The sequence below is a fragment of the Pituophis catenifer genome, unplaced genomic scaffold (genome assembly GCF_029215685.1).
Source record: "Pituophis catenifer annectens isolate HBS135680 unplaced genomic scaffold, rPitCat1.0.hap2 SCAF_8, whole genome shotgun sequence".
NCBI lineage: Eukaryota > Metazoa > Chordata > Lepidosauria > Squamata > Colubridae > Pituophis > Pituophis catenifer.
In genome coordinates, this window is record NW_027256888.1 from 55,860,272 (window position 1) to 55,876,303 (window position 16,032).

At 32.6% G+C, this 16,032-nt stretch overlaps 1 protein-coding gene across 2 annotated transcripts in view; it reads right to left on the bottom strand.

Moving 5' to 3' along the window:
• LRBA (LPS responsive beige-like anchor protein) overlaps nucleotides 1–16,032 on the bottom strand; it is a 369,838-nt gene that overhangs the window by 247,146 nt on the left and 106,660 nt on the right. For both annotated transcript variants that reach the window (XM_070948936.1, XM_070948937.1), the window contains 2 exons: nucleotides 6,860–6,924; nucleotides 4,877–4,985 (listed from right to left, as the gene is read on the bottom strand). In XM_070948936.1, coding sequence (XP_070805037.1) covers nucleotides 4,877–4,985; nucleotides 6,860–6,924 — 174 coding nt within the window. The remainder of the gene's footprint in view (nucleotides 1–4,876; nucleotides 4,986–6,859; nucleotides 6,925–16,032) is intronic.

Below are 16,032 nucleotides of genomic sequence, written 5' to 3' on the forward strand. Positions count from 1 at the left end.
TAGCTAAAATGTTTCCCGGGACATCTGCCTGCTGTTGGAAGTGTGGTTACAGCAATGGAACCTATTTTCACCAATGGTGGACCTGCCCGCAGGCGGTTAAATATTGGAAAAAAATACGGCAATGGATTTTGGAAATTACACAGATTAATTTGGAATTAAGACCTGAGATTTTCCTATTGGGGGCAAAACCTTTGAATGTTAAATCAGATATATGGTTCTTGTTGATTCACATTATCACTGCAGCAAGATTAGCGTATGCGCAGGAGTGGAAAAATCAATACTTACCGATAGATTTGAAAATAATATATAAAATTAATGAGTGTGCAGAATCAGATAGACTAACTAGATTGATCAATGGTAAAAAAGATTCAGAATTTTATAATAGTTGGAAAGTATGGTACGATTGGGTCCAGAAAAGGTGGGATAGAATAGATATATGATGATGTATATATATGATGGCAAATATGTATGTATAAAGGAATGATTTTATACTTATGGACAATGTAATCATATTATACCATGGTGGCAGGATTGTATATTTTATTTGTGTATTAGTGTATAGAATATATTAATAAAAATTATATATATAAAAAATAAAAAATAAAGAAATTAAATCTATAAGACATCCAAATATTAATTATATTTTCTTCTCAAATGCATGCTATATGCTGTGGGAAGTCTAAATTGGTAAAGAATTTTGTAAATATATTTAATTTAGGCTTCATTAATTAAGCAACATTTCCAAAACATGGAAAGAAATAGTTCCAAAACTGTTCTGTGCTTGGTTAATCCCACCACAAGTAAAAGGATTTACACAAATGGAAAGGGTTAACAGAATAACAACATGGAAACTTATGAAGAGAGATTGAAGGAACTATGTAAAGGGTAAAAAATCACTCCACAAATGTCTAAATGAATGTTATCCTGGTTGTGACTTTTCTGCATCCTAAATATAGGATGTAAAATAATGGTTTACATTACAGGAAGACCAATTGACTGAATATTATAAAAAATATTATAAAACATAACAGTTTGATAGTGGAATCAATTACCTAGTAAAGGTAATCACAACCAATGTACATGAGATACACATCTTTGCCAAAGAGCAAGTACAAAATAAAGCAGGCAGAATACTAGAATTGCACCAGGGAATTCTTGCTCAGCAATCATGAAACTCTGTGGGTGACCATCAGGACTGGAAAGAGATTGAACACTCCAGTAATGAAAAGTCAGAACAGTAAAGTAATAAGCTAAAATATTCAACAAAGGAAAAAAGCCTTAAACATATGTGTTTTGTACCTCTCAAGCATGACTATAGTTCTGTGATATAATTACTGATCAAATACCTATGCACCAATTAAAATATCCTTAGAGGAAAAATACAACCTCATATATTCTTTTATTTCTATTTGGAGATAAGGCATGCAATGGGCTAATGCCTATCCAATTGTATCCCAATGAGATTCCTTTACAAGCATTTACTGTATTTATCAAATCAGATTCTTATTTTGCAGGGCATAAACAAAAAAAGAATAGCAAAAGAGTCTACTTGTAAGTAGTATGAAAAAAGGAAATACTAAATAATTTCTTCAGGTCAAACAACTGGATTCTGGAAATCAACCCTGTTATTTCTGCAGTTTGGGGAAATTCTTTTTTTTTTTCCATTGTGTTATCTTGATTTCTTGTTTCCCAAATTCCTGGCTTTCATCTAGACTAAAATTTGGAACGAGACTCTTGAGTTGCCTATAAGTATGAAGAGGATACATTTCACCCAAAAATGCCCTCCATGTTCTGTCCATGAAACTGCTCATCTGAATCTATTCATACATTTTTATTGGTAGAAGGGACAGTGTATCATCGGACAGCTTTTTAACACTCAAAAGGAGGAGAGCCATGGCACCACCCAATGGAACCTCACCTCATCAAAGATCATATTGACCCCATCATCATTTACAGCAGGGATGTCAAACTCGCGGCCCGTGAGCCAGATGCGTCATGCGCTGGCCACACACACTCCCAGTTTAGCGATGTGATGTCGCAAGTTTGACACCGTGATTTACAGGTAACCTTTAAATATAATATATATTAATGGCAAAATATTGTATAATTCATTTGTATTATGTATGACTGAATAATCTGAGAACAGCTTTTCAATGACTCTTCACAGGAAATTTGGCAATATTATCAAAGCAAATCCTTTAATTATTCATAATTCCTTAGCATGAATTCTACCTTTAATGTCATAAAAATAGGTTGTGTAAAATATTTCCCTTATTAGGATTCTTTTTTTAGCAAATCGTATATTTGTAATTTCTCTTCAATAATTCTACTGCATTTGGCACTTATATTTATATGTTCACAACTGATTCAGTTCAGTTCTGCCATTCACATTTTTAAAATAATTCCATTCTTCCTGAAACTAAGCTTATTCTTAGACATTAATGGATATCCTATGAGTTAATCAGGAAAAACCCTGATCATGAACAAAACCTTAGCTTTTACTTCAGATTTTGATAAACAAAAATGCTTATTTTCTGCTAAAGTTCAAGATGATACCATTTAAACCCCTTGAGCCATCATGCTTAGATGGAAGAGTCGAGAGAAATTCACATGAGAAGTATCAGACAACAACCCTTAAACATTTTAAAGATATAAGCAATGCAAACAAACCAAGAAAAACAATAAATATCCTACAAAAATTGTTTGTGCAACAAAATAAAAGTTCCTATTTTTCTATCTATTCTTAGGTGAAAAGGGTATAGTCAAAGAAGAAAATACCACTAGCAACTGGAAAAAAGGAGCTATCTAATCAATGAGGTTTTGTCAATCATAGTACACTGATATAAAAGCAGTCTAAGCTGTCATCTTTGTCCCAGTTGAATGATTATGAGGCAATGAACTAAAAAAGATGTATATTTCATTTCCAGAGGACTGTCTACCAACGCTTGATACTTTGATTTAACAAACGAAACCTACCCTACCAGTTCACAAGCCAAAATGACACTGTAGATATATGACAGCATTTATTTTTGCAGGAATAGATAACCAGCTTTAGATTAAGTGCAGACAGCTTATTAAATAGTGCCTAGCTTGAAGCCAGCACAGACTTTAGAACTTTAAGCCTGCTAAATAAATAAATAAATAAATAAATAAATAAATAAATAAATAAATAAATAAATAAATAAATAAATAGTATATAGTTTAAAAATGGTTAAGGGGAAAACAGGAAGAAGGAGCATTATGTACATTTGCCACCTTGAGTTATGTGTTAAAACAATAAAAGTGGGATAAAAATCTAATAAATAAATCTTTGCTTTTCATTTTTGTTCTATGTTGATATCATGTTAATTTTTATGTTTTAATTTCATAATAGATATTAATGTAACTCGCTTTTCCTATTAAAATATCCCTTATATGTAAACAAATATTTACATATAATTGTGAAGGTCATAAATGTGTGGATTGATTGCAAAGGTATTTTTTCATTACTCTCAAAATGGCAAATAGTCGCTAAATAAGGCAGTTGGCAAATAATTGATCAAGAGATGCATTTGGAGGAAAATCATTTATAAGTGCACACCATAAGACTCCTATTAGAATACAATGCCCTAAAAATGTATTCTGAAATAATATCTATGTTTCTGCAAACATGATATACAGAGATATTAAAAAATTTTGAGAAATAATATAATATGTAAATTTACCTAAAACAAAATTAAGAAAATTGCGATCATGAATGTGATTTAGTTGTAGAATGCAGAAGTTCACTTAATATTTTTATGTAAATAGTGGACAAGTTTGTGGATTAGTCCCTGCACGGTTTGCCATTTCCTCCATTCTAGTACCAATTTTAAAATTAATAAAGAAACCATGCATCATCTTTGCAATAAAATGGAAACATTAATCAGTATTACGCCTAATATAAACTAATTCCTGGATTAATTAACTAGATTATAAATTTAATTAAAATATTAATCATTCCATTATATTGTAAGCCAAATTATCAGTCTCAAATAATACCTCTGTTTCCAAAAATGTTTGTAGTCCTATGAAAACCCCATTGACATTCTCAGAAGATAAGAAGGCTAGATGACTATAGCCATCTTCATAACACAAAATCCAGTCTAGAACTGCCTTAAGCATAAAAGCTGGCTGAGTGATTTTGAGCAAGTCACTCTCTTTCAGCCCAACTCATCTCACAAGGTTGTTAAATAGGAGGATAGAGGAGTATTAGGTATGTCTTGAATTATTTATTCAAAATAATAAAGTTGAAATGAAAAAAAATCTTTTAAAAAACAATGCATATCTGTTCAACTTTATATAGATAATTTAGTATATTTTCAAGAATACCTATTGGCCTTTAAAAAACACTGAGAGCAATAGGACAGGACTTCAAGGAAAACCATCTAGAATTCAATGAACAGAAAACTAAAATAATGGTTAGGGTCATACTGCATTCACTGAATTATATTTCTATGTAAAATAGTTGTTTTAAAAAACTTTTATCTGTATTAATTTCAAAGAAAAATAAATATCATCGTTCAAGATGCAATATTGATACTCAGCATGAACAGCATTTCAACATTTGAGCATCAAGAATTTTAAATTGCATATTGACCGCAGCTGTAACAAAATTCTAAGAACAAGACAATGCAGTGTTAACTATAGTATAAAATAAGACAAAAACAAAAAATAAGAAAACAGAGATACAAAATTAGCCAATACTATTTACAAAGCAACATGATTTTAGAAATTAAAAATTCTCTATGTCCAAATTTCCTTCATTTTTATTCTGACATGAAGTGACCATGTCTCAGATTATAACTACAATGCATCTAAATCAATTATTAGTGCATTTTCCAAGAAAATGGCTTACCTCAAATTCAGCATGCCTATGAACGTCTTCCGCTCTCTGCCTACTCAAGATAAATTCTGCTTCATTTGCTACCCTCACTAAATGATCTTTCATTGTTTGACTCAGCAACCTATAAATGCAAAATATTTAAGGTCAAAGAAATTGTGAATTTATAAAATTAAAACATTTTCCAATATTTAGCTACTGGAATAAACAACAGAGGCAATAATTGTGATCGATTACCTAAAACAAATTTCCTGTTAACTCCAAGAGATAGAGTTCTGTTTTCTGCAAGAGGTAGATGCAGTATGTCCTCCACTATCATAAATGGTGACTATTATGCAGACAAGAGATTTATCCCCAGAAAATGTATATGGAATATTTGTTGCAAGTAGTAGCAAATATGTGGGGCTATTCTTGAAAGAAGATGGAGATTGGAAATCTAATTGCCCGAAGATAGTTAAATAATCAAAACACATAAACAAATGTAAATGGCAAATAAAAAACAGAATTCTACAAATCCAGTACTAATATTAAATATGTGAAAACATAGTTTTATAGATTTTAAAAAAACTTAATAGGATTTTATATAATATTTTCATATTCAAAGTATTTTTTAGAAGCAAGATAATTTTATTTTATTCATTCATCTACTAATCAATCTCCTTTTGGCGGGCCTTCATGACCAGATCATCTATAACAAGTTTCCTCAACCAAATCCCCTCCAGAGATACTGAATTGCCAAAAAATGACTGGGAACTCAGAAGACTTAAGTTCCAACCCTATGGACTGAGAAAAGGAAGTATATGTATTTCAACTATTCATTATGTAAGATTTTCATAACAATGCTCTGATGAAAGTGCAGCCTTTTTTTCCATGTGAAATTTTCAAATAATTTGTTTATTCTTCAGCATTAGGGCTGCTCTGTCTCCATTTTTGGATTATGATTACTGCTAGACCCAATATTGCTTTTTTTTATATGGTTGTACTAGTTTTCTTATTATACAAGACGTCAAATTATTTTAATTGAAAAATAAATTTCAAAATAGATTCTGTCACAATTATTTGTTGTAACAGCCAATATGTATATTCATATATGGACATAATAGTGTGCTTTTTAATATATTTAAATAATTTTATAGTACTTTTACATGAACTGAACTGCATTAATAATAAACATTTTTTTAAAAAGAAAGGAAATTGTATGTAAATGCTTGAAGGATTTCCCAGGATTCAGTTGAAAGACTGAAAATTCTTTTAACATTTACTTTAAAATAACCAAGGCCTTTTGTAAAGCTATAGCTTAAGGATTAATGCAAATTGCAATGTATTTTTATATTTAAAACAGTTATGTATAAATGTGTATTATTTTAAAAATGCTGATCTGAAAAAATACATCAATCCAATATAAGTTCTAGCCAGGGGTGAAATTCAAAAAATTTCCCTACCGGTTCTATGGGCGTGGCTTGGTGGGCATGACAGGGGAAGGATACTGCAAAATCTCCATTCCCACCCCGCTCTGGGACCAGCCGGTATTTGCCAGTTCTCTGAACTATTCAAAATTTCCGCTACCGGTTCTCCAGAACCTGTTAGAGCCTGCTGAATTTCACCCCTGGTTCTAGCTAACTAAGAGTGATGTATTAAGGTCTGTTAGCTGACAAACTATTGTATTTAAACCAAAGAAAATATGACCGAGCCCTTGAAATTTACTAAAATCAATTCAAAAGGTTTAAAGCAATGTGTATCTTCTATAAACGCATTATGATTACAAGTAAAAAGAAGCTAAATCTCAAACTATTGCCAGAGTATTGAGTTTGAAGATTATTTAGAAACTATATCAGACCTACAAAGTTAATTATCCAAAGGAATGTGTAGCATATTTTTAAATAAAAACATTTGAAAACTTAATTGTAAGTGATCAGAGGAGGTAAATTTGTATGGTTGATCACTATAAAACAATAATAAGATAAGGTAAGGATACATTTAAGTTAACTAGGAAATTACCTTCCTTCATTGACAAGTTCAATGAAAGCTAGGCCTGCATTCTTCTGTATTGAGTTCTGCCATTCCTATAATACAAAAGTGATAAAAAGGTAATTAAAATGCTTTAAACGAAACACAATTGTTTTACTTAACTAGTAAACATAATAAAAAAATAAAATTAAAATTTTATGACAGATAAAAAAGGCCATGAATCAAATACTAGAGCTGAAAAAATACCACATAAAAAGCTGAGTTCACTTATTGTTCTACATTATTATAAATTATTATGGCTAACTTCATGCATGTCTAGCCAAGTTAAAAAAAAACAGAATATGAGGTAGGTGGCAAATGAACCATTATTTGTCTATGTTTAACAAATACCCTACATTTGTTGAAATGTAAAAGCTGCAACTATTCCTATCATATTGCTTAGTTACCCTAATTATATGGTATATAAACATTCCCCAAAGTGATTTAACATTTTTCAAACTACATTTTTGTGGTTATGCTTAATTTTTTATTGTATTGATAATATTATAGTAATTTCTTAATTTTTATCAGTAAGGCCAATAATTCTAAGTGATATAAAGTAGTAAAAGTTATTTCTATCATAATGCCACAACGAGATCATTGGAGACAAATCTTTCTAACAGAATTCCCTCTGTCTTTTAACAATTTATATTGAGGAAATGATTAAGACCACCACTATTTTCAAATGCTGGTTTGGGAATTCTGCGAGATGAAGTTCACACATCCTAAAATTGCCAACTTTGAAAAATACTGATTTGGATCATTCTCTATGGTGTAAGTTATTATTTTAATTATTGCTTATTTAGCACTATCAATCATACTATAATTGTCATCCTATAGTTCCCCTATTTGGGAAATAAATACATATTAGTGCTATAAAGTAACTGTTAATCAAACACTGCTTTTCTTCTTCCAACAAAACTTCTATTTTTAACATTCATTCAAAAACAGAAAGGCAAGACAGAGGGGAAATATTGTTGATCACTTTCTTTAAATGACATCATGCATATATTAGTGCTCGACTGAAATTCCTTTCATTTTGAATCATACTATAGTATTTGAAAGTATAGTTACTGAAGGCAGAAACTGTAAAAGGAACAAAAATTATTGCCGTATGATCCAGCACAACTTTATTATAGATAATTATGAAAAACAATTATTAGTCTAAATAAATGTTTTTAAGCTAAAAGTAAATGTTTTCCCCATATGTATTTTAATAGTGGATGAGAAGGGAGGAGAATGTAATGTCTATTGCCTGTCATGTTTAATTTAACATTCTAATACAGTGTATGTATCCTATATTGCAGTTAAATTCATGGAGCCAAGTGCATTATGTCAAGATCTTTGTTATTCTTTTCCCTAAAGTGTTAATAAAAATGTTAACAGCCTCAAAGCCAATCACTAATGAAACCCAATAACTGTAACATCATTTCAGCAGTTTAAAAAGAACTACAACAAAATACTGAGAAATTCAACCCATAATTAACCTATATAGTCTGGCTGTAGTATTATTATTTACCCTTCTTGCTATCTTTTTTACTTCTCCCTTTTATTGTTATTGTTATTGTTATTATTATTCTCTTTGTTGCTTTGCTTGTGCACTGAGTACCAGAGACAAAGTCCTTGTAATGTCTGATCACACTTAGCCAAATGAAGTATTCAATTCAATGCAAAAATGTCATACCTGATAAACTGATACTATTTGCTATTCCTATAAAATGTATATTGCCTGTTTCTAATCTCTATGACCATGCTGAAATTTATAGAAAATTTGTCACTATTTTATAACCAGCAGCACGAATGTAAAATAGTATTAGAGAAGTAATATGAGTTGCCAGAAAACCAACTGGACCATAAGTACAAGGCAATCTTTTATAATTTAGAATCCTTAAAAACAGTTCCTAGAAATTGGAGTAGGAAGCTGGAATGTGATCAAGAGCAGATAACAATTTTGCTTCCCTGCCAAGGCAATGTAGATCTAATCAAACACTTCAGATTCCTGACATATTGGACACCTCTGCTTAAAAAGAAATCTGAGGTCTGAATACACATATATGGATCTGTACAGTTTATGTCCTATCAAGCACCAGATATAACAGTGTCTAAGGTTGGAACAGGCGTGCAACTATATATTATATGTGCATTTGCATGCCTGTGTATGCATTCAATAAGTTATTTTATGTTCATTATAATTAAGTTATTTACTTTGTCATTAGAAAACTATCTCCAAGAAAACTGTCTCCCAATTAAATTATTTCCTGGTCAATAGTATTTCTGTTTCTTCCAATTCTTCTAATTCTATTCCACCCTCCAGATTTTCCAACTAGCTGAGGAACAAGGTCAACGATGGCCTCCAAATCTCAATTCATGTATCACAGTGTCCTATGCTGTCCTGATGTTTAAATGTTCCTTTCTTCATGCTAAAGAGTTGGAATGGGCAATGAATGTGAAATCAGAGGGCTGCCCATTCCAACTCTTTAGCACTGAACTTAATTATTTATGGAGGAATAGCATGTAACCTTAAATTTTGAACATTGTTTATGGTAATCACATGCTATAAAATTTTAATTTGACAATGAACTATCTATATATTCTTCTCCAAGGATGTAACTTTGCAGAAAACTTCATCTGTGACACATTCTTCTCTTATCCAATGCAAAGGGTTTACTTTCATAAACTCATGGTAAAAGTTGCTCAAAGTCCACTCTTTTACAAATTGCAACAGATTATCAACATTAAACCTATATCAAGCTTCTGGGGTTGAATTGTACAAATGTGTTCTATTAGTACATAGCCTGAATGTTTGGCAACTTCATTCTTCAAGACAAATGGCAGCTGCTGCCCTTTGAGGTCTCAAGTCAAGTCTTTAGGGAAGCTCAAAGCCCAAGTGAGGAAGGGGGAGGCCTGTTCATTAGAGACTGCTCCAGGCTAAAACGTTCAAGGCAGACATTAGAAATGTATGTAAGACTATTTTTTAATCTATAAAATATAGTGAAATGTAAGTAGTAAGTTCTTCCATACCCTTTGTTACATTTATATTCATATTTGTATCCTAGTAATAGAGTCTGACTTCCATCTAACCATCCATATTACTATATCTACACAAAAGGAGCAATTATACAACTGTGTTGGCATACACACATTTTAGTTATGAGCCACTTTGTGCCCAATAAATCCCCAACAGGCATACACCCATATGTGACATCCCATTTTCAAAATGTCGATAGGAAAGAACAGGGAAAATTTGGATCATTAGTAAATAAAGGAAAGAAAATCCAAATTCTGTGTGTCTAAGTCACTTTCCCCTTTCTCTTATGCTGTGAGAAAGAAACAAGGAAATAAATGCTGAAGACAGTAGTTTTAAAAGGTATGGGGTAATTCTGTCAACAAATAAATTACCTTTTAAAATCAGATTGAGATCATTACTATAAAATGATGATCAATAGGCAAACTTTTTAAAGCCTTTTTAAATGATGCAGTCAAATGCACTGAGAGATATACATACATACATACATACATACACCTCAGTATACACATATACAATACACATACACATATATGAATCATACAATTATGGTAGATAAAGTATTTGCTTCTTGAGGTCCACTGTAACTTTAGTCCTAACAAAAAAAATGTTTAACAACAAACATGCTTGCTCAAAGAAAACAGTTTGGGAATGATTTATATCAATGCATATTGCTGAAGTTAATTACAACTAACCCAATAAAATAAAGCCTGTATTATTATACAGCAAGTAATAACTTTAGACAGAGAAACCAGAGCTGTTTCTGCTCTTTTGCATGCTCAGTTCCACAGCACACTACGTTAAGAATTAAGTAAGTTGTAAATATGCCATACAGAAACAGCAGTCTTTAACTAAAAGCAGAAAACTCTCCTGCTGCTTAACCCATTTTATGCTACACAATAGTATGCTACACTATAGTATGCTACACAATAGTATAACACCAGTTTATAGGAAGTAAACCTGGGCAAACTTCCTATAAACTGGTTTTATACTATTGTGTAGCAAATTGAATACCGTGATTCTTAAGTAAATGCTGCAGTTGTTAAAGAAACTCATTGTTCACTATGGGGTGTTTTTTGCCAGAAACAGAAGGTAACTTCCTGTTTTTGGCAGAAATGTTGTTTAATCATGTGACATAATCACAGGGCACTGCAAACAGCAATAAACATGGCCCAGTTGCTGAGCACCCAAAATGTGATCACATGACCAGATGGGCAAGACATTGGAACTTCGGAACTGGATCAAAAGTCCTATAAAAGTGCTGTACATTTGAGCAGTTGCTAAGCAATCAATTATAAGTCAAGGACTACCTATATACAGTCGGAAACTATAAGGTACTTCTGTTTGTTTAAAAAAAGAACCTAATACTAAACCTTATAGTGATACATAAAGATAATAACTGATACATTATGAAAATAAAAATGTAGTTGGAATTATGTTACTTAACTTCCTCATTTTATCACTGTGAAAACAGTCACAAAACACATTAAGTATCGTGAAGGCGCAGCTCTATGAATAGTGAAATAATTACCTGTTTAGTTCTTATGCAGCTGTATACAATTAACAGAACTAAAATTCCGAACATGTGGCTAAAAGTAACTGGACTCATATAGAATATAATAATTCTGATATGAATATTGAATAAGGAAGACAGTACACTAATAAATGTATTTTTCTCTCATTTAATCTATATCCATAAAGTATAAATACTGAATATCATGAACAGTGAAGGACAAAATAGTGTTGTATCACAAGAGATGGAAAAGAGATTTATGCTGATCACATAATTTCATTTGTAACCAACTTTTATATAAATGTTATCTAGAACCAAACTTTTACAAGAAGTAAGGTGAAGAACCCTAGTTAATGAGGCAGCAACTGAAAAGGTTCATGGAGGGAAACATAATAGATTGAATTCCAATCTCTTTGTTTTGCTATCTGATATTATAAAATATACTGTTTTTTCAAATACCATGGATGCATAAATGTGTATGTGCATGTGCACAAATGCCATATAAAACCAGAGGCCACTTAGGCCAAAATAAATTTTGATTTAATAAACCCAAATTGCCAGGGAGAATGATCTTTGTGAAAAGCCACACTATTGCATCATACTAATCAATAAAATGCATGTCTTTCAAACATGACATTTTAAAGAAGAAAATGCATGGTAAATTGGAACCAGATTTAGTGATTTTTTTTTTTTAAAAAAAAGATGGACTCACTAGAATCAATATGATTTAAGTCAGTCTGAATCTAATCCATGCATAATTTAGATAGACATAAATTAATGTGGAAATAGAAATATATAGCTCATAAACTCTAGGTCATTGTAAACTAAACAGTGAAATTGTTAGTAATGTATTATTGATTAATTGATTATGTGCTGTCAAGTCATTGTTGACTCACAGTGACTACTTACAGTAAATGAGAAATAGTGTATTATTTATATTGTCCCTATTTGGATGTAGTACACATAGTGAACTGACACACGTGAGCAATATTTCCAGAACTAATGGGATAATTTGTTAATTTGGACAACCTCCAATACTTTTATGATAATACCAAAGAGCAAGAAGTGTAATGCTTCTGCTTGTTAGAATTAATTGGATTAAGCAAAGTTAGTGAGACAAAATAGAATAATTTTCAACAGAGAATATTTTTGTAACACAAATGTTTCTTTAAAAAAAATAACTCAATCTATCAAGCAGAACATGTAAAGAAAAAAGATATTTCAAAATCATCCAAAATTACCAAGTTCCACAAACCAGGGTTAAGGGAAGAAATACACATTCCTTTGTAACCAATTCTTAGTTCAGTCTAAGAAAACCATAAATTATTTGTAGGTAGAAAAGTAAACGCTGATACATACATATATACATTCACACAAACACACACACACACACAAACAATAAACACAGAGAGAGGATGGATGGATGGATGGATGGATGGATGGATGGATGGATAGATAGATAGATAGATAGATAGATAGATAGATAGATAGATAGATAGAAAAAATGTATAATAAAATGCAACTTTTAATTATCTTGCTCTTTGCCATCATGAAGAAAACTAATTTCAGGACTTTACCTTTATTGATAATAGCAGTAATATAGTTATATATTAATACATTTTAATGTTTTTCATATTTTAATTAAGTTTATGTTTTTATACTATTGTAAGCCATCCAAAGTTACTTGAGACAGTGAGATGGATGAGATATAAATTTAATAAATAAATATTATTATTATTATTATTATTATTATTCTTTCTAAAGCGAAGGCAATATACTTATTTTACTGTTTTGTTAGCACCAACTAATATATGATAACTGATTCTCCCCCCCCCCGAAAAGTATGATATAGCAATAATTACTAGTGAATTGCTTTTTCCACACAGCTTTCCCACAGCGAAATCTACATAACATTGACAGAACCTACTGGGATTAGCTGCAGAGGTACCTAACATATTGATTACTTCTTTTTTTTTAGTCATAGAGTCAGCTGAATTTGGCATTTTTGTCTGCCTATTGAGTCCTTCCCAAGGACCTGGGATAGGTAAATGTGGATGTTTGATATTACAGGTATTGTCACAGAATGTAAGGTGTTTTGAGTAAAGCTGCATTTTGCAATTGACTGATGGGGATTTTGTCAATGCTGATGATATTCAAGTGTGCTCCAGTTCTGGGATTGCACCCAAGGAGCCTATTATTATTGGTATTATGTTTTTTATTATTAGGATTGAAGTATACAAACAAATATATGGATGGACCAGCAATAAATCATGTTCTAGCTACAGAAAAAATAAATTGGTTTGAAACTCAGGTGAAATTAACATGACTGAACATACAGCCAGCCAAACATTTCATTCATACCCCCAGAATATAGATTTGTTTGGTGAATTATAATCATAAAAACATAAGATAGTACAGATAGTCCTCATTTTATGACTGGTTGCTTAGTGACCAATCAAAGTTACAGTGGCCTTCCCAAAAGCTACTTGCAACTTAGTTACGAAGTTATCGCGGCTGCACCACCCCTGTGGTCATTAGCCCTTACAACTGACTACAGGGATACCACACCCCTGTCTAGTTCACTCACCATGTCCCTGTTTCTCACTTCACAGTCCTCACGCCTTCCTCCTCAATTACTTTTCAAAGATCACTAGAGCTCAGGTTAGGGAAGGAGGGCAGGATGCTCCATTCTTGGGCCACATGTTACGATCCCAGAAGCAGCTACCATTTTCAGGGTGGCTGCACTGAATTATGGATGCTTTGAAAATGGCAGCTATTTCTGAGTTCATGCCACATGCCCAGGAATGGAGAGACCTGTTCTTAACACAAGCTCTGGAGAGTTGCAGACCAGTGTGAAGCTTTCCAGAGTTCATGTTTGTTGCAAAAAACAAATCCAGAAGCACACACAGATAAACTGATGCAGCAGGATTCATTAACTTCTTTATATACACAATAATACATGAAATAAGTTTACAATACCAACAGCAGAGTTCATTTCAGCTCAGATCAGCAGACAAGTTCACACACACTGGTTTCAGTTTCTCTTTAGACTCAGAAGCTGCAGACTAAGACACACCCTGGCTCCAGTCTGTCTCAGCTCCCAATTGGCTGACTTAGTTGCTCTGCCTATTCATTGGCTGACCTTGTTACCATGTCTTCCCAGTCATGAATATTCTGACACATGTTAGGGAATGAGAGCAGGGCTCTTCGTTTCTGGGTTGCATGATGTGACCTTGGAAGTAGACACCATTTTTGAAGTATTCACAATACAATGCAGCTGCCCTGAAAATGGTGCCACTTTTGGGATCATGCCATGCAACCCAAGAACAGAGTAGCCTATCCTTCTTCCCACGAATAGGGGATCATAAGTGGGCACTTAATTTAATGGCCATCGCAACTTCCCACCATTTCGGCATAATCCATTATTGTCATTGAGGATTATCTACCGTGTTTCCCTGAAAATAAGACCTTATATTTTTGTCTTATATTTTTGCCACCAAAAAAGGCACCAGGTCTTATTTTTGGCGAGGGGATGTTGACCACTGACTCACCTCACATGCGTGCATCACCCCTGGCCTCCTTTTTTCTGTCAGAGGCCTTCAGGAACTTCTTCTGAGGCCGGCAAGGCTTTCCAGAAGGCCTCTGCAGTCAATAACAGAGCTCCGGATCGATATGGAGCTCTGTTATCGGCTATAGAAGGCTTTAGGAAAGCATGGCAGGCCTTGCTGGCTGAAGAAGAAATGGGCTGGCAAGGCAGGTGTTGGGGTGTGCGAGGCCTGGCTGCAACTGTCCGAAGGTAAGTAGTAGGGCAGCTCCACCTCCCCATTCCCACCCTAGCTTAACTTTTACCCGTGCACCCTGGAGTGGGCGGGGTCTTAATTAGGGCTTATTTTGGGGTTAGGATTTATATTGGGTGCACATGTATAAATCAAGCTAGGACTTACTTTTGGGGTAGGTCATATTTTCAGAGAAAGACAGTATATAGGTAAAAACAAAGAATTTCATTGTAAATTAAATATTAAATAAGCCTTTTGAGTAACTACCTCTTTTTAATATGATTGAATCCCTAATTTATATAAATTGTCTTCAGAAATAGTTTACATTATCAATTTCCAAAAGCTACTGTATATCAATGCATACTATCCTATACATAAAAAGAATATAACTGAATGCACTAAAATATCTTGGAAATACAATAGTAAAATGTTAATATTCACATGTAAAGGCTACTGCATACAGAAACGTCTTTTGAATATATATGGAAAGTTTATGGAGTCTCAATGATTTACACATGTTCATGTCATATTAAAATTAGGTCTATATAATAAGAGTCTATCTCCATTTTAAACTGACTTGCCTATATTTATATTTAGTGTAAAAAGAATACTCTAAAAATATCAGCTTAGATCTACTTCTTTTTGCTAACTTCTCAAACAAAACAAGCTGTAAAACAGCAGGCTCTCAAGCCAGAGCACACTTTATTTTCAGGGGTCTCTATACTTATAGACTGACTTCCTGTCAGGAAGGGCTCTATTTCACAGCCTAGGCCAATCAGCAGGGTGCTCATGGAATTAAGTGCCAGTTGATGTTACTTTGTTTTACATTTAACACTCATGAGAATATTGT